Raw genomic sequence first — 22,074 nt, 5'->3', positions numbered from 1 at the left:
ACATAATTATTAGTATTATGTGTTGTTTCCGGCTATGACAACATAGTAAGCGTAGGTAAATGAATATGAAACGAAAAAAAATTACAATGTTGTGTTTGTATTCTCTTTCCCTTTGAAAATGGCCCAATAATAACTGTCCAATATCTCGATTTCGCGCTTTCGAACTTTAAAAACTTCTTAAGTGGAAAGCAGTTTCAGCTGCAAATCTTCTAACCTGGAAAAAATTGTGTTTTTTCTAGGGAATTTTCAAGGGATCGAAAAACAAAACTTCTTAAACGTGAACTTCTTCTTGAGTGGGAACTTCTTAATCGAGTTTGACTGTATTCAAAATTTAACAGTGGTAAGTTATATTTAACAAAAACTAATTTTGTCTCTTTTTCACCCTGTAATTGGTGGCAAGCAAAAAACTACGAAATGACGTACACTTAGGTTACATTACATAATTACTAATCTGAAAACAAATCACGCAAGGCACACTGTTGCTAGGGAATTAATCCTAGAAAGTTCCGATAAACTGCTGTCATAATTTTGCAGAAACAGAAAGTGGAAGTGAATAGTAGGAGAAACATCTGCATTTGTGAAAGCAGAAGTTGAGGTCTGTTACATCACTAGTTTTCATGCAGTCGACACTCCAATAAATAGCAGATATTATAACATGTGTTCCTACCCTGATTGTTTTAATTTGATGATTTCTTCAAGATACTATCGGTTCCAATTATCAAAAGTTCACGCTTGTATGTACGGACGGTCATACTCACAAAGGGAATTATGTAACTATTTATGACAACTCACCTGGTAAGAAGTGTTGGTAGCCGCGCCGGCAGCATTGGTCGTGTTCATATCGCACAGTCTCCTGATGCTGGAGCCGTGCCGGTTCACGTCCGACCAGTAGATGCACTGGCCCGCCCAGTCAAAGTCCAGGGCGACGGCGTTGGTCAGGTTGTGGGCCAGCAGGGCCGCCTCGCCGGAGCCCAGGCTCATCATGCGCACGTAGTAGCGGTTCGAGAATATCAGCGAGGCTGGAGTCCCTGGGAATAAAAACAAATATTAAAAGGGGTGATAAACGCAAACCGTTGATATGTTAACGTTAAGATTGCCAGATACTCGCGAGCTTCAATTTCTTTCGTGTGCCGGGCATAAAAGGTTGTGGAAGTTTCATGTTGCAGGAGTCGTGGTTCGCCAGGATACTTACTCGGTGCTGCGGGGTCATTGATTCGGAGTAATGAAAGAAACTTCCACGTTTAATAATTTATTAATCAGAAGGTTACGAATAACATTTTAGAGCGAGAGTGATTTGAATGGATAACAACGTGTTGGTTATACGACGCTCAAGAACAGAATGTTTGACTGCATCCGGTGTCTGCAAAGAAGGCCCAGTCAAATTGGGGTATTTGTTGAGGATCTCGTGGTACCTCTGTGCTGAGGAAACTGTGGCGATGCCAGTTGTTGGTCCTCTATAAGTAGCTCCTCTGATTTTTAGTCCAGTAGACTGATCTTCAAGTTTAGCTCTTCAAGTTTACAAAATAATGTTTCTTATTAAATCACTGTACCATCTTTCAGATAATGTGTACAGTATGTATTTTTCAAAATTCTATGTGAACAGAATTTGTGAAATGTGAGATTTTGGGCGGAGGATATGTCTGCTTCCCTACCACGTGGCAGGCCGGATCGGGAAAGACTGATTGAGGGAGATCCTTTGACCTCTCCAGCAGAACTCTCTCGAACCATCGCTATGCACCACAGTAGAAGGGATGGATTCATACGTCTGTAACTCCTGGACCCACTGACCCCCAGATTCCTCTACCCACCCTTCATACCTTTTTCCTTCCCAGAACTTCCTCTCCTTCCTTTATTTAAAAAAAACCACCACACAGCATCCCCAAAGATGACTAGGCCATGAGAAAAATTATCTTCCTCAGACTCAACCCTCACAAGAACTCACAAGACTCGCGCAAAAACTTTACAACTTCAAGCAAAGCAATGAATGAAATGTCTAATTGATCATTTTGTGAACAAGCCATTGTGATTCATTTAACCTTTTTCATACGCGGTACATATTTTCAAATACCTATGCACGCATATAAATGTCAAATTATAGCATTCTGGCATGATTTATTAGACTATATAGACAGAACAGATTATTCTCCACAATATGAAAACAAATCCTCGTGTGTTAACACTCTTAGATGTTTATAAAAACAAAAACATAAAATTTCATACAATGATGTACCGTATCTTTTGAATGTGGTCCCGCCATTCACTCGGCGTGTGTGTACTTAGGCCACTGCGTTGATAGACACAAGTGGGACACCATGATCACTTATCATTTTTAGTTATGAACAGTTATGAATGACAGACTAGTACGAACGCCATCCGTTGATAAAAATGTAAACTAAAGGACTAAAAGGCGCAAAGAGGCGCACTTGATTATCGATCTTTTTTTATGAAATACAATTTTTATTTTGAGAAATTCTTGTAGATGTCAGCATCGTGATAGTTCTACGAATGTCCAAGTGAGCAAGAAATACATTTATGACGAAAGAGCGCCGGAATATCGGCTGTCAAAGTTTCCGTATCAACTGTTGATACAGCCACGTATGAGTATGGACTTTTTGCCGTAACAACAGTTGATACGGCCGCGTGCAAAGAGTTAAATATGGTGTGAATACATTTTAAAGATTAAAAAAATTCATGAATAGATAATACTGCATGCTGTTGCCACCATGGCAACGCTGGCACGTGACGGGTACAAATTTCGCATCGCCATGTCGGCAACACTGGCACATTGAATAATAATACCAGGGGTTTTAGAAAATACAAGAAAACGACTTACTGCTGTTGGCCCGGCATGTAATCTTATCGGTGGCAAGGCTGAATCCATCCTGGCAGGAACAGACAAAACTTCCTTGAGTATTTCTGTAAAACACACAATAAATTACTTTTAAAATGTTTTCATTTTTGACGAAAGAACATGGATAGTAAAAACACCAAAAATTCTAATTCGGTGACCACTAACTCAACAATCGGCATCATTTTGAATTTTTGACATTGTGAAATGCCGGTTATATGTCTGTTTCAACGAACTGTTATCAGCTGACAAACATAACAACATAACCGTTGATCAAAATTGATTAAAAAAATGTCTACAGTTGTACTAATCGTCAATTTGATGATCATAAAACAAATTTAGAACCTAAATTGAATCTTGAAAAATGATAAAGATGTGAAAAACGGTAACTGGATTAACAGAACAGAAAAAAAAAAGAATATGATAAAATAGTAGGTTAGGTTAGTTTAGTAATGAAATGGAACCGTGAATCATTGAGTTTGGGTTGGTTGCATTTACCTGCAGACCTGCCCGCAGGGGTTGTCGAGACACTCGTCCACGTCGATGCAGAGGTGCTTGTCCTTGTCGGAGACCCGGTACCCTCGGTTACAGGAGCATGTGTAGCCGATAATCTGGTCGGTGCAGTGGTGGGCGCACACCGAGGGGACAAGGCACTCATTTATGGCTGCAATATACACAATTATTATACATAAACATGGCAAATTGATTTTACATACCCGCCCCTCTGACAATCAGTCATATTATTTCAAAAAGCTTGTAAATAATCTTGAACAATAATTTAATAAATAAAAATAATAGTAGATCTCATAAGACCTATACTTACAGCATTTGGTCTCGTCACTAGAATCTCCGCAGTCATTCTTCCCGTCGCAAAGCTGTGTGATATTAACGCACACGTGATTGGTGCATTCGTGTTCATTTCTGCCGCACGAGCTGAGCTCCTTATTGTTGCGTTTGTCTGAAAAAATAGTAGTTTAAGCCCAATTTTAAAAAAGGCAGCTCATAATGAATTTCCCAGCATCCTCGGAGAGCTAACAGAATTAGGATATTCATTAAAAGATATTTAATAAATGGATATTGAAGCATTGAGATAGATTAGGTTAGTGGAGCTGTATTTTCGTTTCTTTTGCAATTTATAGCTTACCAGTTTTGATAAAATTGCACAACGTAATAAAGGTGGCATAGATAGAAGAGATGCAACAGATAGTGAATTGACCAGATACCCTGGTATCCTGATATCCTGGTATCCTGATATCCTGGTATTCTGATATCCTGGTATCCTGATATCCTGGTATCCTGATATCCTGGATATGCCTTGACTGGATAGCCAGATATTATGATTACGATGCGAGGCTATAGAATGCACATGCGACACATGGCACGGGACAATTCTTTTGTGTTCACCATGTGCTTCGTCTGCAGTGGACAACCAGTCATTATAGTTTTTAGGTTATCTGGGGCTCCCTTGCTGTGTATAAAACACTTACCGCACAGTGTAGGCTCCTCGTCAGATCCGTCTCCGCAGTCATCGTATCCGTCGCAGGCCCAGTGGCCCAGCACACAGCCGCCGTGCGCGCAAGCCACCCGGCCCGGCCCGCAGGCCTCCCCGGGGCCTCCAAACCCGACACACCCCGTCGGCTCGTCGGAGCGGTCCGCACAGTCGTAATCGCCGTCGCAATAGAAGTGCTGGAATCAGAAATGGCCGTGTTAGTAACATGAATAGTTATTTTATTTACTTATCTAGCGCAGGTTCGTGCAAAATATGGCAGTCATAGAGGCGGTATTGCGTACATCTATTAAAATTTGATCCAATATCAACACAATAACAACGTGACAAAAGCTAAACCGGGTCAAGTATCGCCTGATTGAATAATTGATTTATTAATTTAATGATTGAATGAATGATTAGCCGATTGATTGGTTGATTGATTGATTGGTTGACAGATTGATTGAATAACTGATTGATTGATCGGTTCATTGCTTGCTTAATTGTTTGTTTGAATGATTGATTGGTTAGTTTTTTGATTACCTTGGACACGCAGGCCCCATTGGCGCACTGCAGGCTCTCCGGGGGGCAGGGAGTGGGCAGACAGCCTGCCGCCGCCCCCTCGTCTTCGCCCCCGGCGCAATCCTCCTGCACGTCGCACACCCACACCCATGGGATGCAGCGTGATGTGTTGCCGCAGCGGAATTCATCCTTCGAACAAGTGCGCTCCACTGCAAACATGTACCATTTTTTAAGTAAAAGAAATGTTATTGATTAAAATAGTTAAGTTAGAAGATTCTCTAGTGATCTCGACTAAAAGGGACAAAAGAGGCAGGGTTCGCTACTGCAAATACTGATCGGGAACATTCAGTTAGTTAGTTCCTTGTGTCAGCAATCTGTAAATACTGAAAAATTAAAACTTACTGCAGTGAAGAGATTCATCGGAGCCGTCGGTACAGTCCGGGCTGCCGTCACACTGCCAGGAAGCGGGAATACATTCATTGTTGCTGCAGGTGAACTGCTCCTTATGGCACTGGTGCTCTGAAATAACAAAAGACAATTTAGATTATAAGCAATTAAGGACGGGATGTTTGGGAGAGTTAGAATAATTCATCATATTTCAACATTCATTTTCGGGTTCTGTGAAAGTCCTATTCGAGTTCTGTTATTATATCACTATAGGCTAGTTACTTGACAGAACTGAAATAATAACAGAACTGGTAAAAAATCTTTCACAGAACTTGAAAATAAACTTTGAAGAATTATTCAAATTTCAATGTTCATTTTTGGGTTCTGTGAAAGATTTTTTCAAATCCTATTATTATTTGAGTTTTTTCAAGAAACTAGCCTACGATATTTTAATAACAGAACTCGGATAGGACTTTCAAAGAACCTGAAAATAAACGTAGAAATTTGATGAATTGTTCAAATTCTCCGAAACGAAAATTTCGACTTGTGCAAAATAAATCTGAATCTGACAGACAGTCCATGGCAGTAACGCCGTAAACTTTCGATTTATGCGGTTATAATTCATATTATTATTATTATTTGGTAAATCGCAATCCGACAGGCCAGCCGCAACAGTGATCAGCGACAATTCGACTTATACGAAAATAAGTTGTAACATAGTGATTTAAATACCTACCTGAATTTGACAGGTCGGCGCGAAACTCGACTTTTGTATGAATTTTTTTCATAAACTTTCGAATCACATGGATCCCGTGGATTTCGAATTAACGGGGTTCTACTCTACAATAGAAACATAAGGAGATATGGCATGGAAGCGTGCCGACTGCCACAGGGCTACAACCAAACTGCACGAACTAACAAAGCTGTTATGCAATAAAAGTTATGCATTTGGTGTGTAGGTAGAAACAAAAGTAGGGCGTCGCTGTGCGTAGTTGCAATTTTTAGTAGTATGCATGAAGACACGCGTTGTGCGCACGGATTCGTACTAATAATACTAGTTATATATTTGCTGGATTGGTACTCACTGCAGCCAGCCTCGTCAGAGCTGATACCATCCGGAGACTGGTCTCCATCGAAGCAGTCGTCCTCTCCGTCACACCGCCACTGCAGGTAAATGCACACCTCCGGATTTCCGGCGCACGCAAATCTGTCCGCAGCACACTTGGTTGGTGCAGCAGTTGTCGTAACTAACGAGAGAGAAAAAATTGTTTAAATCATTGCAAAGCGTCAATAAATTAAAATACCATAACATAGTGCCAACATATATTATTATTGAACATCACGAACCTGTGCAATTGGCCTCGTCGCTGTTATCCAGGCAGTCATTCTGCCCGTCGCACACCCAAGCGGGGTGAATACAGGGCGAGGTGTGAGCGCAGCGCTGCGGGGCTCGCTGGTCCCCAGGCGGCGGGGACCGGCCCCCGAGTGCATTGGGGCCCGAGCAGGGTCCTAGACCGCAGCCCATCTCATCGGACGCGTCCGGGCAGTCGGCCTTGAGGTCGCACACCAGGATAGCGGTAATGCACTGACCAGTACCGCAACTGGAAAGACACAAAATTTTGTTTCAGCACACGTTACAAATAACCTAACGATATTTGAAGAACTCTTATATTATCGTACTAAGCAGAAATGTTGCTTGTGTCATAATGAAGGACTTTGCAATCAGAGGATTGAACCAAATACCCTGCAATGATAATGATATGCCCAACTCCAGTAAAATATTGGCGTAATTTACCCATCGCTGTCGCTAGTGGCGATAGTGTAGCAAGTTGACATTCTTTCCAAACAATGGCGGCAAACTGAATTTATGTATATTATAGTCCTTGGTGTGGTGTTTTACGCTTTGTATTAATATTATTAAAAAACATATATTTAAATTTATAAAAAGCAGTAAAGTCACATGGCAGTAGGTTCCCTACCAAATAGATCTGTGGCATGTTCCAGAGTGATCAATACTTTCAGTATCACCCTGGTGAGAGACCACCATTCATAATCAAAACATTGCTTGAAATGGCTTTAACCATGTACAGGGTTTTCCAATAAGAGGTGTTATTTTGAATAGCCCGCTATTTCGGTAGATGTTACTTTTGAAGCCGTCATGTTTTGACATTTGACAAGTAGAAACTACGCCATTAATAAAAATGGAACGATACACGCTTCAACAACCCATTGAAATTATTAAAATTCACTTGAGTGAATCAAATGCAAATCATCTTGAGTGATGAGGCCCATTTCAACCTCAGTGGCTTCGTCAACAACAAAATTGTCACATCTGGGGCTCGGAAAACCCAAGAGTTATTGTTGAAAAGCCTCTCTATCCTCAACGTGTGACTGTTTGGTGAGGTTTATTGTCCGGTGGAGTCGTTAGACTTTACTTTTTTCGAAAACGAGGCTGGAGCAACAGTTACGGTGAATGGATTGCGCTATCGAGAGATGATTAATGATTTTTTATGGCCGGAATTGGATGGTATTGATCTGGACAACGTTTACTTTCAACAAGACGGCGCTACGTGCCACACAAGCAACGAAACCATTGATCTTTTACGATTGAATATCAAAATAACGCCTCTTATTGGAAAACTCTGTAGAAACTTCCCCACTTTCCTCTACTCCATTTCCTTTCCTCACCACTACATTCAGCCTGAACATACCCCAATCGAAAGTCGGGAGCAGTTGTGACTTGTGAGACGCCAGATGAGATTACTTACAGGAAGAAGTTATCCTCGCAGGGGCAGTTGAGTTCATCGGAGCCGTCTTCGCAGTCATTCTCCTTGTTGCAGACCAGCGTTTGGTGCACACAGCGGCTGCCACACTGAAAGTGGCTGGTGGGACATTTCCGGGTTGCTACAAATCAACATTTATTTTCATATTAATTATTACTCTGTGGGATTACGTGGTGCAATAGAATATATTTATGAGCATGGTAACTAACCCAAAATACTAACCTAGCCTTAACTAACTCCAAATAAAGAAGCAAAATTAGCGGTCTCTGTTAACCACTCAGAACATTAGAACGTCAAAAGACGTAAATATGATAATAGCGGTCAAGACATTAGAACGTCTTTTCACGTAAACGCGCGAGATTTTACAAGAATTGATTTATTTCCATCACTAGTATACGGATTCCCATGATTTAAAAAACAGAGTATCGATAATGAATAACGCTATGCGTCTGTATTCAAGAATATCTATGGAACGTAGAGGTGCATTATCTAAGCCGATTGAAACTGTCAAGATGTTCGTTAATAAATTATTGCGTTTCTAAATAATTAACTAAAAATATTTTAGTTTGGACGGTTAATATTTTGAGGTGACTAATAGTTTTTAAATATATTTCTTCAATATATAAAGTGTTATTTCTTTATGCTACTCAGAAAAAAGTACATTTTTCAAGACATTGAAATAATGGTAAGCGATTTTTACATATTTTTGACGTTTTCATAAAATGTATATTTAGAAACGCAAATATTTACGTATAACAACACAATGCGATAGTGGATTTCATAATCTTTCCAAAACATTTTTTAGAATGAGGCTACGTTTCCCAAAACGTGAGTTATGAAGCTTTTAGTAAAACTCGTAAATAACACAAAAATTATCACGTTCTGACAGTTCTCAAAGGGACACATAATAAATAAAATTCTATGTCTGAGAGGTTAACAGAATAGTGCTGGTAGTGGAGCTGTAGACTGAATGCAGTAGCAACAAGTAAAATGAAGAAAGGGACGATTCAATGGTTTGCGTATGAAGAGCGAATGAACCAGTAAAAGAGTGTATAGGATGCAAAGGTCGACGCTTACCTCGCCGCTTCGCATACTATAGGGGTGTCGTGTCGATTAAAAATAAGAAGATTGTATTTCACAGAATCTATCGTTTATTACACTTATTTGCAATATTACAAACACGACGTTAATATGAGAAGGAATGTAGACGAGCTACGTACGCTAGCCGCCGCACAGTTCCCCAGAGCGAATGAAGATGGCGATTATTCCACTCAGCAGGTAAATAGGACGCTGGGGATACCATATAGAAAAATCATATTATGGCTATTAAATGCGAGCGTAGTGGCTGCCTACAAGTGTAAGGAGGATATTCAACGAATGTGCATGATATAAGATGGGGACGCCCGAGGTAGTCACGGCACGATCAACAAATACTTGAGTCGGACGATGTCAAGAGTCGGAATAACAGAAGGGTATGTATGAGACGATCTACGAATGTGAATGAAGCAAGGAGTGTGTGCTTAGACAGAGTACTTGGGCGGTCCATCCTCTCTGCCTACCCCTGGAAATGGAATGATGTTAGTTACTACGCTAGAAATTGGATAAAATGAGTCAGGTATCGGAAGATCTAATTAATCCGCCCTCCGTGGTTGAGGGGTAAGTCTCTCGACTAGTAAGATGAAGTATACTTGCGGCACGTTCAAGAGTGGAAGATACTCTCAGTATCGCCGTGGTGTAAGACCACCATTAATAATTTAAACGTTGCTTGACTTGGCTTTAACCGTGTTTGGTGACCAGATCGGAATGGCCAGCACCTTCCTCTTCTTCTTCTTTGACTCCAGACGGTTAGGAGCAGTTCGGGACTCTTGTGCGGTATTCACATTCACAAAGAGACCATCATAAGATTCTGTAGGTTCTGAAAGAGTGCGATGAGTTGGACATATTGAAAGAATGCCAGATGACAGGACATCAAAAATTATAGCCAGATGGTTTGCGGAAGTGGATAGATTATTTGAGGATTGGAGCAGAACAGGAATGACTGAGGAATTGAGGTAAATAGCGAGGGACAGCCAGTGGAGAGCATTTGTGGAGGAGGCCAAATCCCACCCTGGGATGTGCAGCGATGATGAAATGGTTTGGAACAGAATTGACTGAATTTCGACAATACTTACAGCAGAAGTTTTCTTCCTCGTCACTGCCGTCTGAGCAGTGTTTGATGCCGTCACACGTAGACTCAAGCGATATGCAGCCACCAGATGCACAACTGAAAACCAATTATATGGTTAAGATTCTGTGGACTAATACAAACATAAGAATTGAAACCTAAGAAAAAGTATTGAAAGAATATTAAATTGCAAAAAGATTAGGTTGTGACTAAGACTGATTAGTGGAAAGGGATATACTATAATTTTTTTAAAGCATTCATAGGGACAGTCTTCGTTGCCGAGCGTTTAAGATTATCGGCTACAAGTGAAGGGTTGGAAGGCTACTGTCTCCTGAGCAGTAAAATTAGGTTAAATACTCACGGGAAAATCAGATCTTTGAAGGGGCAGAGAGTGTTCTCCTCGATGCAGCGCTTTGAGTCAGATGCGAGCACCTTGCCAGCCGAGCAACCGCATACGGGACTGCCGCGCGGGTCCACGGTGCACAAATCACTGCAGCCGCCATTCAGCACGTAGCACGGGTTCAACATACCTACAAAACAACACAACATCAAAATATCATTTTGTTTTCTTGCGATCATTGTGGTTAGCGAGAACTTGTAACGACACTCTTCCTTATTCTTTTTTAGTCATTATCTCATTCCCGAGGATCGTGACCGCCATTCCAATTTCCTAGGTGAACAATACTCGTCCACTTTTGCGATGGAATGGTGGGCCAAGGACACCGACATTCCAGACGTGATATTTCGTCACCTTTGACTCTGTGCAGAAACGGACGGTCCGCTTGACATATTCCCCTATCTTTGGTAAAAACGTCATCTAAAATGGTATGCAATCTTTAGAGCACTGGCGTCAGATGGGAATGCTGTCCTTGTTCTACCGATATTTCAACGGAAAACTTTCCGAGGAACTAGCTTCATTGATCCTTTCGACACTAATGCATAGTCAGTAAGCATGCCAAAAGTGCTTGCCAAACATCTGTACACAGTTGACATTTGACACGTGAGATTGGGTCATTTCCACGACTCGTTTTTCAGTCCAACAGTTCGGCTGTGGAACAATTGCCGGCCTCTGTGTTTCCTCCCTCATACAACATGGGTGTCTTTTAAACTCATATTCACTCCTTTCTTTCTGCAAAAGGACCCTCCAAAGATGACATAGACCCTGAAGGATATTATTTTCCTCAATGCCTACTGTGTGCCGAGGAAGACATGGCACGATCAAGTGCATCAGATACTAGACTCGGGCCATGTCAAGAGTTAGAATAATAGAAGAGTATGTATGAGATGATGAATGAATGTGAATGAGGCAAGAAGTGTGTGCCAAGACCGAGTTGTTTGGCTCTCCGTCGTCTCTTCCTACCCCTGCGAGAAATGGCGTGATGGTTAGTTAGTTAGTTAGCCTCCTGTGTGCAGTTAAATTTTTAAAAAAACTATAATGCTGTTGCTCTGCATTTTGTGCCTTCCACTTAACCACTCAGAACATTAGAACGTCAAAAGACGTAAATATGATAATAGCGGTCAAGACATTAGAACGTCTTTTCACGTAAACGCGCGAGATTTTACAAAAATCGATTTATTTCCATCACTAGTATACGGATTGCCATGATTTAAAAAACAGAGTATCGATAATGAATAACGCTACGCGTCTGTATTCAAGAGTATCTATGGAAAGTAGAGGTGCATTATCTAAGGCGATTGGATCTGTCATCTTGTTCGTTCATAATTTATTGCGTTTCTAAATAATTTATTAAAAATATTTTAGTTTGGACGGTTAATATTTTGAGGTGACTAATAGTTTCTAATTATATTTCTTCAATATATAAAGTGTTATTTCTTTATGATACTCAGAAAAAAGTACATTTTTCACAGCTTTGAAATAATGGTAAGCGATTTTTAGATATTTTTGACGTTTTCATAAAATGTATATTTAGAAACGCAAATATTTACGTATTACAACACAATGCGATAGTGAATTTCATAATCTTTCCAAAACATTTTTTAGAATGAGGCTACGTTTCCCAAAACGTGAGTTATGAAGCTTTTAGCAAAACTCGTAAATATCACAAAAATTATCACGTTTTGACAGTTCGCAAAGGAACACATAGTAAATAAAAGTCTTTTTCTGAGAGGTTAATGTTTGGACCATTTCTCTAGCACCATTTTGGTGATAATAAAACCTCAGCCTCAACAAATCTCTACAACTTAATTTATAAATATAACCCTTAGAGTTATAAATAATAAGTTCCTACTGTTAAGATTTATTATCAGTGGCTTACAACTAAGATTAATAACTAGTGACTTGCAACACAATTTTTTAGGCCATAGGCCTATTGTGCTATCTCCCATTTTACCTCATTCCTTTAACAGTCACCCGGTCCCTTTTATAAAGTTCACCAGGGTTGTTATTGGATATGTGGCTGTGTCTTCTGGTTCTACAATGTGTATTCCCAGGTCTCATTTCTCCTCTCCAATCCCCTTTGGTTCCCTGAAGGCTCCACAAGGGAAGAGAGCCTCATCTCTCCTCTCCACTCTTCCTTGGTTCCCTAAAGGCCCCACGATGGAAGAGGACTTCGTCTTTCCTCTCCACTCCTCCTTGGTTCCCCGAAGGCCCCATTTATTTGCTCAGACTTATCCACTTTGTCAGTAACTATGAATTGCTAGAGGTTCGAGTTTTCAGTTTGACGAGCAACGTGTCCAAAGTATCAAAGGATACCTTGTAGGCAGGCAGTTGATAATCTATTGTAGATTCACTCTTCCAATGTGAATATATTATTGGTAAATAAGTACTGGATATAGCATCTGGTTAATACATAATAGACTCACAGTTGTCGGTGTCATTGGCTATGGCCACAATTCCCATGGGCCGTGGCACGTCCTTGCGGAGACGCGTGACCGTCACGCCGCTCATCTTGTCCGTGCGCAGGACGGCGTGCAGCACCCAGTCCGTCCAGAAAATGAAGTCCCCGTACACAGCCAGGTCGAAGGGGTGCGCTGGCATACCTATTGTGATAACCTACAACCAATATTGTTACTCTCAGTACCGACCTAGTGAAAGACCTCCATTCAGAAACAAAAATCGTATTATGATTCGGTAATATAATATCAAATAGAGCAGTTATGTTTGTTTGTTCTTTTGAATCAATATGGAGCCAAATTTAATATAGGTAAGTAATCTCACCACTCGATGCGAGCCATCGTACTCGGCTCGCTCGATCTTGTCGAGCCGAGCATCGGCCCAGTACAGCTTCTGGGCGCGGTGGTCCAGGGTGAGCGCGTTGGGCATCCGGATCTCTGTGTTGATGATGGACTCCACCTGGTAGCCGTTGGTATGCGCCCGCTGGATGCTCGGCGACTGGAAATTCCAGTTTGTCCAGTATATGCGCCTGGAAATAACCAATTATTCTAAATACAAATACAATATTCTAAATACAAATACAAATTCTAAATACAAATACAATATTCTAAATACAAATACAAATTCTAAATACAAATACAATATTCTAAATACAAATACAAATTCTAAATACAAATACAATAGATGTAAGGTGGAAATTTTGCAATTGTTATACCCATAAATAACTAGTAGTTCTATGAACAGTAGACCTCGTGCCAAAAAAATTTATGTTTTCTAATTTTTCTTACTTATTTAAGTCAAAACCAAAATTTCCTCTAAAATCATAAGATTTGTACGCAGGTACTTATATACCTACATACTTAATTATAAACTATTTATTTTGCGGAACATTTTTTACTTTAAATAAGGAATTATACAATTTGTCCAAGAACAAAAAAATTGTCACTATCTCAATTTTTGTTCAAATGCTTCAGGTAGGCGGGTACCCATAATATTTAAAAATTGCAAATAAGACAGTCCAAATAAACACAGCAATATCATATTTGAAAAAAGAATCTTTACTGAACCATTAAAATGGTCATCATATTGGAATGGAAACGGAATGTACAAACAAATTTAGAGATAAACGAAATGAAAAACGGGCAAGTTAAAACAGGATATTCAGGAAAAAAATATAATCTTTCAGTAGCGCGGGTGAAAGATGTTGGCGACAATTCTGTGCTCATGATTTCATACTAATATTTGTTCATGGTTCATCTATCTCGCTTCTCTTATCTATGGTATGTAAATTATCAACTCACTGCAAACAGCTATCGATCGAGATGCCCCTGGGTTTATCGTTGGCTTCCAGTCGGATGACCCTCTGGACAGTGGAGTGATTGCCTCTGAACACGGAGGTCAGATTGACCTTGTTGATGGTGGCATCATTGTTGCAAGTCCAGTAGAGGTGGCGCGTTATCTGGTCGTAGGCCAGTCCCTCCACGGAACCTTGCTCTGGAATCACAAACTTTCAATGAGTCCTACTCGATGGGCTGGTAATAATCAGATATCAAATGCAGCTAGCTATTATAAACATTAGAAGGGGGTCAAAACAAGAAACTAACATCGGTTTAAATATGAATATTTTGGACAGCATTATTATCAATTAATTTTTTCAACAGCTGAAGAGGTTTAAATGTACAGTTTATAAAATGTAGAAAATTAACCCGTGGAATACCAAGCTCCTACAATTAGTGTGCCTGGATAAAATGCTGAGCAGCCCGCCGTGCACCGGCTGACAATTAACCCTTGGAATACCTAGCTACCACGATTAGTGTGCCTAAGTAAAATGCCGAGCAGCCCGCGCGTGTATCGGCTGACAATTAACCTTTGGAATACCTAGCTCCTAGTTAGTCCAAAAATTTCTGCTCTGAAATAAATCCTGACTTAGTGGAATCCGAAAGCTCATCAATGCAAGCAATTTTGGACTGTCAAATGCGTCAGTGAAAATCCTTCTGTCAATTTAAGCATATTCATTTAATTTAAAAGAGTGTTAATTAATAAAATAATGATCTTACGGTCTACAATGACAGAGTGGCCCGTTCCGTTAAAGAAGACAGCATTTATAGAGCCCCTCTGGATGTCAGAGTAAAATAACCTCGAGCTCTTGTAGTCAAACGACAGTCCAATGGCGTTGCGCATCAGCTCCCTACAAAAACAATTAACATTTTTTAAATGAACTATGTATAACTTTGTATGACGAAATACATATTTGCACAACAGATGTAGTAAAAATTATCATCATCATCATTCGTCTCCAGTTCTCAATCTTTTGTATGTATTAATGGTACAGTTCATGGCTATGCTACGAAAAACTGCAACGATTTTAGGCTTCCTGTATATTAGCTGCCTGTACATTCTAGCATCACGTTCATCAATCAAATGCATTGTACGGTTCCATGATAACTCAACACATTGACAATTCAACACACTTTTAAAAAGTGATATAAAGTCATAACATTTAAACCTAACCTAACGTAACCTAACCTACTTAACCCAGTTAATAAGGTTTTTGTTTCATCACTTTCCATGACTTTATATAACTTTTAAAAGATGTGATGAATTATCATTTTGATGATTTATCCGGTCACTGCATTGTACATATAGCTTTGTATTAGTGATCGACGAACCGGTGGATGCAATCTGTTGACAATAGTTTGACTAGACGATAGTTTGTAATAACGTAGATCATTGTAGAAATGTATTATATATTCGTACAGCGCCCTTGAGGTGAGTTTGCACAAAAACGGCGCTATACAAATCATTCAAATATTATTATTCCTAAGACAAATTTACCGTGAACACCAAACATTATTTTAATATATAAATTCAGCGTTCTGCGTATGTTTGTGCTCGCAAAACTCCAAAAGTAGTTGACCGATATCGCTGAAAATTTCAAACTTTGTTCTTATTAGTGCCAGGAGTTTTTTTTTTGGTTGGTTTGAATGGCAGAAGAAGTAGGGGATACTTAACACAATATCTCTGCACCGGAATGAGATATAGAGTCTAATGTAATGTAGTTTTTTAACAGTAACATTGTGGTATACAGTAGGGAATGGTGGAAGGAGTCAGTGACGCCCGAGAAAGACATTAGCAATAGCAAACCATTGCGGGGTCCACTACTTTATTATAAAGGTTTTAAAATGGTCATTGAACTCCATTTAAATGTTGAGGAAGATTTTTGTGAGTTATGTATCAAAGTTGTAAAGTCCAAATTTTAATACATAGGTAATAGAATATTATTACAGTACTTTTAGAATTGGTAAATATATCAGTTTACAAATAAATTCGTTTGAACTTTGTAATCATTTAAAAAATATGGAAAAAATTGAGGCCCCTAGAAACAAAGACGGAAGTGTCCACTTTGTTAAATTGTTGGCAATCTAAAAAAAACGTTTAATCAGTCCGTTATTCATCAATATGCAAGGAAATTTTAATAATATGATAGTAAACCGGTTTAAGAATACTATTTTAAATCATCCATGTATCTAAATGCCCCAGTTTCTTTAAAAAATGAATTTTTTTGATGGACACTTCCGTTTTTGTTTCAATCATTTTGACCATCTTGCTTGGACACTTGCTGTTTTGTTTCACAAACAGTTGGAAACTGACGGTTTTGATGTAAATGACAATTTCAAAGATGTTGCAGTCAATGTAAGAAAACAATATTTTTAGGAAGATTTTTTTTATTGAAAAAGTTGCAGTTGTGTTCCTCTTGAAGATATTATTGAAAGTTGATAGGTCACTTCTATCTTAGAAATTTTCATAAATTCTGGATAACAGAAAATAAATTTAAAAAAGGTAAAATAGATTTAATAAAAGGTAAAAATAGATTTAAAGAAAAGTTAACTAAATTATAAAATAATAGAAAAAATTAGCTAAATCATTAATAAGTCTGACACGATTTCTGCCGATTCCTCATTACATTCTATGTGAACATAATCATCTTCTTCTTCTTGAGGTACAAGCGAAGTAGTTGGACATAATTTCGAGTAGAAATTCAATTCGGGAATATTTCTCCAGTCACCGCCAAAGTGGATATTTAGCAGTTGCAGTAGCCTTGCAAAAAAAATTGTGAACAAATTCAGATAAATCTAAAAATGTCATATTTTGACATTTGCCTACAACATGAGGGCGGTTTACCTTTTTTTCTTGGCGATGTTTGCCTTCTATTTATGCGTTTGTTTGACACGTTTTCTCACTGATTCCGGTGGCAATATATCGGGGAAAGTTTCCATTTTTGGAATATTTGACGTCCACTAACAATAAATGGTTATTTCCACAAAAAATAACAACTTTTCACTACACGATTCACTGACGCTTCCGCACGAGTTTGTATGAATTCAAGTACGGCCGCCATTATGAATAAAGGATCCTGATTGGCTTTTTGAAAAACTGCCACTTTTGTTTCGGAAGGAGGTGGACACTGCCGTATTTGTTACAACAACAAAACTTTAAAGCCAAAATACTATGGTTTAATGACAATTATATTAAAAACAGATATATTCTCGAGATAGAATGAACCTTTCTCTATAAAACTGCATATTCAACTGATTTTTGACGTTTGGTGGACACTTCCGTCTTTGTTTCTAGGGGCCTCAATTAGTAAAAATAATTAGGTCATAAAGGTCGAGGATTGAGGCATTGTCCCGGTAAGATAGAAATCCTTAGTTCCATTCCCAGCTGAGACTGTTACCTTTTTATTTTTCTGTGTCTTGTTCTGTTTCATATTTCGTTTAGATTTATTAGTTTTATCTTCTTCTTCAATGATGTATTACATTGATAGGTACAACCTACAAAAGTTACATTTACATACAAATTTTTTATTTTATTTTATTTTTTTACATAGACATAGTGCAGTATTAAATTTTGGTGAGAAAAATTAAAGAATTAAATTTAGTTAAAACATAACAAATAAAATAATAGTAAAGAAAGAAGCAATGACAATAGCCTGTTATGTAGTGACCTCATTCAAATAAGTGGCGTTAAAATGTGTTATTAGTGCAGCTTTACACTTTACAAGGGGAATATTAAAAGTATTTGCGATTTTGGCATAAAAGTTCCCAAGTGTGTGCAATATCCTGAGACTGTGGTATAATTGTCACAATAATACATACTAGAGGACCTTGATCTAATGGTAGGTACATGAAATTGAATCAAAATTAATATGTCAGGGCTATCCAACTGATAATTTATAATTTTGTATAAAAATATAAGATCAAAAATTTTATCACTTAACTTAAGCAATTTCAATGAATGTAATAAGAAATCATAATCTATTGTTTCTAAAGGAATTCCAAGCCTAAAATTAAGACACCTCAAAAATTGCGTTGGACTCTTTCAATGGTATTAATGTGATTATTAAAGACAGGTGACCAAATTGTAGAGTTGTATTCTAGAATACTTCTAACGAGAGATGTGAACAGAATTTATAATGTGTTGATATTTTTAAAATCCCTGGAAATTTTTACTATAAAACCTAACATTTTCATAGCCCTGTTAGCGATGGAAGTTATTCGAAAGGTGTATTCTTTTTATTTGTTGGTTCTAAAAAATCTGAAAGTTTTTTCTTTCACAAAATTACGTTTATTTTTATTTTGCTGGAATTTTCTTTCTGATGTCGAAAAACAAGTTTGAAACATGTTGTATGCAAGCAATGCACCTGTGTGAGTGCTGTGGTCGACTCAAAACCGCTAAAATACCTATAACATGTATCATATATCCAATGAAGGTATTTGGAGAGTTTGCGGTATAGATTTACTTCAAATATTTGACATATTGCGTTTTGGCTTACCTATTTTGAATAGCAGGATAGGGAGCGTTCAGCTCCGTGGCATCGGACATGTGAATAGAATCGATTCGCACCACCCGGGAGTACATCAGGAAAGCATCGTACGCTAATCAAAAACAACAATCATTTTCTTAATAACACAATACTTACACTAGGAGGTTACAAATTTGATTGAAACATTTATCATTCAATCACCAATGACCCCCGTGGCCGTGCGGTTAATATCCTCGGCTTTAGATCCAGAGGTTATGTATTTCTAACCTTTTCAACGCAATCTATCCCTTCACGCGGCTCGTTTTGATACAATGTACATGATTCAGTGAAACTTCATGGATCACAGATTCGACATCCGCATATGGGGATAGCCACTGATAAAACATTAAAATCTGTAAAACCAATAACGTAAAATTTTAACGTACGTTGGCACCCCTTCCCGTCAGGCGCAACGTTTCCATGCGGACAGGCGCAATTGGCCCTCCTCCCATCGTACAGGCACAGTTCTGCACAGCCTCCGTTGGTGGGGCCACCACAGGGGTTGGTGCCGCGCTGCCTGGAAGTAAAAAAAAAAACATTTAAGTATTACACAAGATAAAGGTACATAAATTTAGTTTACTCATCCATCACCACAGGTACTGCTCTCTTTCGGCCAAGCGGAGAACTAATCCAGCTGCTCTCGTATGAGTCGGCAAGGAATTGCCTAACTCGATCTACTTATCTCCCGCAAAGAAACAGGCAATTCTAACGACCAGATTTGAATCTAAGGATAAACATAATCTTACCGATAATTATTATGTATTTAAGAAGCGTGCTGACTGAATATATTTGATTATAAACATTTGTAGTTTTATTTATCGCTAACAGAATAAAGTAGTGTAGCTAGATCACAAGCAAAAGAAGGTGCGCAGATAAAGAAAGGGCGTGATTTATTAGTGGTTCACTAGCGTTTGTTGGTGGCTTGTACCGTCATGTTTTTTTATAGTATAGTACGTCAAATATGGAGAATGGAGAGGGACCGCAGCCAGCGAAGGAAGCCAAATCTAACCCTGGGAAGAAACGCGTACCTTTGCTTGGAGAAAATCTGTATATCCTTCAAGGAGTCGCCCACTGTCTTGGCAAGACTTTGGTAGTTGCTCATGTTGGATATGAGGGCCTTCTTGATAGAGCCGTGATCGTGGACTCTGAAACAAAAATATCACTCTTAAGTCGAAGCGAGGAACTGCCAATCAATGCTGAATCATGTGTTTTTTTTTTGGTTTGGAACTATTATAAATGCTTTAATTAAATACTGCAAGAAGAACACATCTTGGCCTTTGAAATAATTGAGCATTTTTTTTATAGGCACAGAAAAAAATTAAGTATCAGGCCTATGAAAACTGCTTTAAAGTGCAATTTCTCTACTTACGAATCCATTATAATGTGGCAAATTAAGTTGTTTAGAAAAAGATGGTAAAACATTTAAATATCTGTGCCTGAACTTCGCAAAATGATATAAAATACTTTTTGGCAATGCCGATGTTAAGTAGGAATTTAAAACTTATCGCACATCTATATAGAATTGAATTCTTAAATTCATTATTTTCAATGAAAAAAAGTACAAACTAGTTAACCACAAAAGAATTTTCTTTTCTAAAGAAAATTCAATAACTGTATTTAAAACGAGTGGTAAAAACTCACGTGTCCAGCCAAAACACTTCTCCCCCGTGCACGGTGAGCGAGAAGGGGTTATCGAGGCTATCATTAAGAAGCACCCTTTGCGAGAATCCATCGTAATCCATGGACATGATAACCTGCTGAGAAGAATCCGTCCAGTACAGTTTCTTGTGCTGAAAAAAAAAATAGTTACTTACCGAAAAAAGTACTCAAATTATTTAAATACAGTCGATACTGCTTAATTGGTACACCGGTTTATCGGGACAGCTAATTATTTGGGACAAAACCCAAGAAACAGAAACCAAATAAATAAACTGATACCAATTTACTTCAGTTATCTATAGGACACCATTACATTTATTTATAGACAAATTCCCATCTGAAGTCGATGCAAAACGTGTCTTAGTCGAATTTTCGAATTACACAAACAAATTTTCGTGCGCGGATAAAAATAAATTTCGACTAAAAAAAATTTTTCTGGGGATATTTTTTGGGTGAAAATTTCAAATTACACTTTTCTTCGAATTATCAGGGTTCGATTATTCGAAGAAAATGTATGTGCCAATATATATACAGATTTTTTTTTTGTGTTATCGAACATAATTGTTCATGGTCATATGTTGATATACAACACATATGTTGACATATGCTGTAAACCCGTCATAGAGATACTAACCTCATAATCCAGCGTGATATCGGTAATGAGTGCCCTGGACTCGTTGTACAACAGAGTAACGTTGGAGCCATCCAGGCCGGCTTTCTGTATCCACCCTGCTCCCGCAAAGAACAGGTTACCCTGTACGGGGTCTACGGCTAGGGCTGTAAATGAAAACATAGGAAGTTTTCATCATAATATACTGAATATTTAGAGACTTTTTAAAGATTGTTTACTATTGTTATTTGTGTTGAATGTACTCCATTTTGGTTTTCGAGTTTTTTTTTAATAACATGTAATTTTTAAATATTATTTTTTACAATGGGAATTGAACTAACAGCCTCCTATTAGGGCTTCAATGCTGTGTAGTCAGTACACAGGGTACACATTTTCCACCTTACTAATAAACGTATTTTAAATTTTACACAACTGAAAAACAACCCTTTATCATATACATTAATGGTTGTTAATCAATTGTGTAAAATTTCAAAAACGTTTATTAGTAAAGCCGTGAGAATTTTGTAATTTTTAAGATGGATAAAAATGATTAGTTTACATTAATTACTTATGTAAATCATTATATTTTTAGTACATATGGACGCATGGGCGTCATTACATATAGTAACATATTATACAAAAGTGATGAAAATGAGGAAAAAACTTTATCCACGCATAAAACACATGATACGTCCATTAAATTACTACTGACAAGCGTGTTTCGTGACACGGTGAGCGAAACCCCATACCCTTCTCGCTCATTACTGCACAACTCGGCAAGTTATCAATGCAAGCAGACATGAATATATTAATAAATTTTTTCCCAGTTTTTCAACCAATATTTTTTTCTGTTCCATTCGATAAATACTTATATACTTTAACTATTTTATCCAATTCA

The 22,074-nt window shown here is 38.3% G+C and overlaps 1 protein-coding gene across 2 annotated transcripts in view; it reads right to left on the bottom strand.

Moving 5' to 3' along the window:
* The window catches only part of LRP1 (LDL receptor protein 1), a 325,177-nt gene that overhangs the window by 109,024 nt on the left and 194,079 nt on the right, over positions 1-22,074 (bottom strand). For both annotated transcript variants that reach the window (XM_089648596.1, XM_089648597.1), the window contains exons 41-61: positions 21,201-21,343; positions 20,549-20,697; positions 19,936-20,052; positions 19,294-19,424; positions 18,878-18,980; positions 15,102-15,232; positions 14,346-14,538; positions 13,369-13,573; positions 13,014-13,203; positions 10,552-10,720; positions 10,198-10,289; positions 8,012-8,147; positions 6,591-6,844; positions 6,329-6,490; positions 5,259-5,375; positions 4,878-5,065; positions 4,336-4,534; positions 3,672-3,806; positions 3,347-3,512; positions 2,834-2,916; positions 793-1,028 (exon numbers count right to left, since the gene is read on the bottom strand). In XM_089648596.1, coding sequence (XP_089504722.1) covers positions 793-1,028; positions 2,834-2,916; positions 3,347-3,512; positions 3,672-3,806; positions 4,336-4,534; positions 4,878-5,065; positions 5,259-5,375; positions 6,329-6,490; positions 6,591-6,844; positions 8,012-8,147; positions 10,198-10,289; positions 10,552-10,720; positions 13,014-13,203; positions 13,369-13,573; positions 14,346-14,538; positions 15,102-15,232; positions 18,878-18,980; positions 19,294-19,424; positions 19,936-20,052; positions 20,549-20,697; positions 21,201-21,343 — 3,299 coding nt within the window. The remainder of the gene's footprint in view (positions 1-792; positions 1,029-2,833; positions 2,917-3,346; positions 3,513-3,671; positions 3,807-4,335; positions 4,535-4,877; positions 5,066-5,258; positions 5,376-6,328; positions 6,491-6,590; positions 6,845-8,011; positions 8,148-10,197; positions 10,290-10,551; positions 10,721-13,013; positions 13,204-13,368; positions 13,574-14,345; positions 14,539-15,101; positions 15,233-18,877; positions 18,981-19,293; positions 19,425-19,935; positions 20,053-20,548; positions 20,698-21,200; positions 21,344-22,074) is intronic.

The sequence above is a fragment of the Hesperophylax consimilis genome, chromosome 28 (genome assembly GCF_061612785.1).
Source record: "Hesperophylax consimilis isolate HC1 chromosome 28, BYU_Hcon_1.0, whole genome shotgun sequence".
NCBI lineage: Eukaryota > Metazoa > Arthropoda > Insecta > Trichoptera > Limnephilidae > Hesperophylax > Hesperophylax consimilis.
Note: the sequence above shows the minus strand (reverse complement) of the source record. Positions and strands in the feature narration are given on the sequence as shown.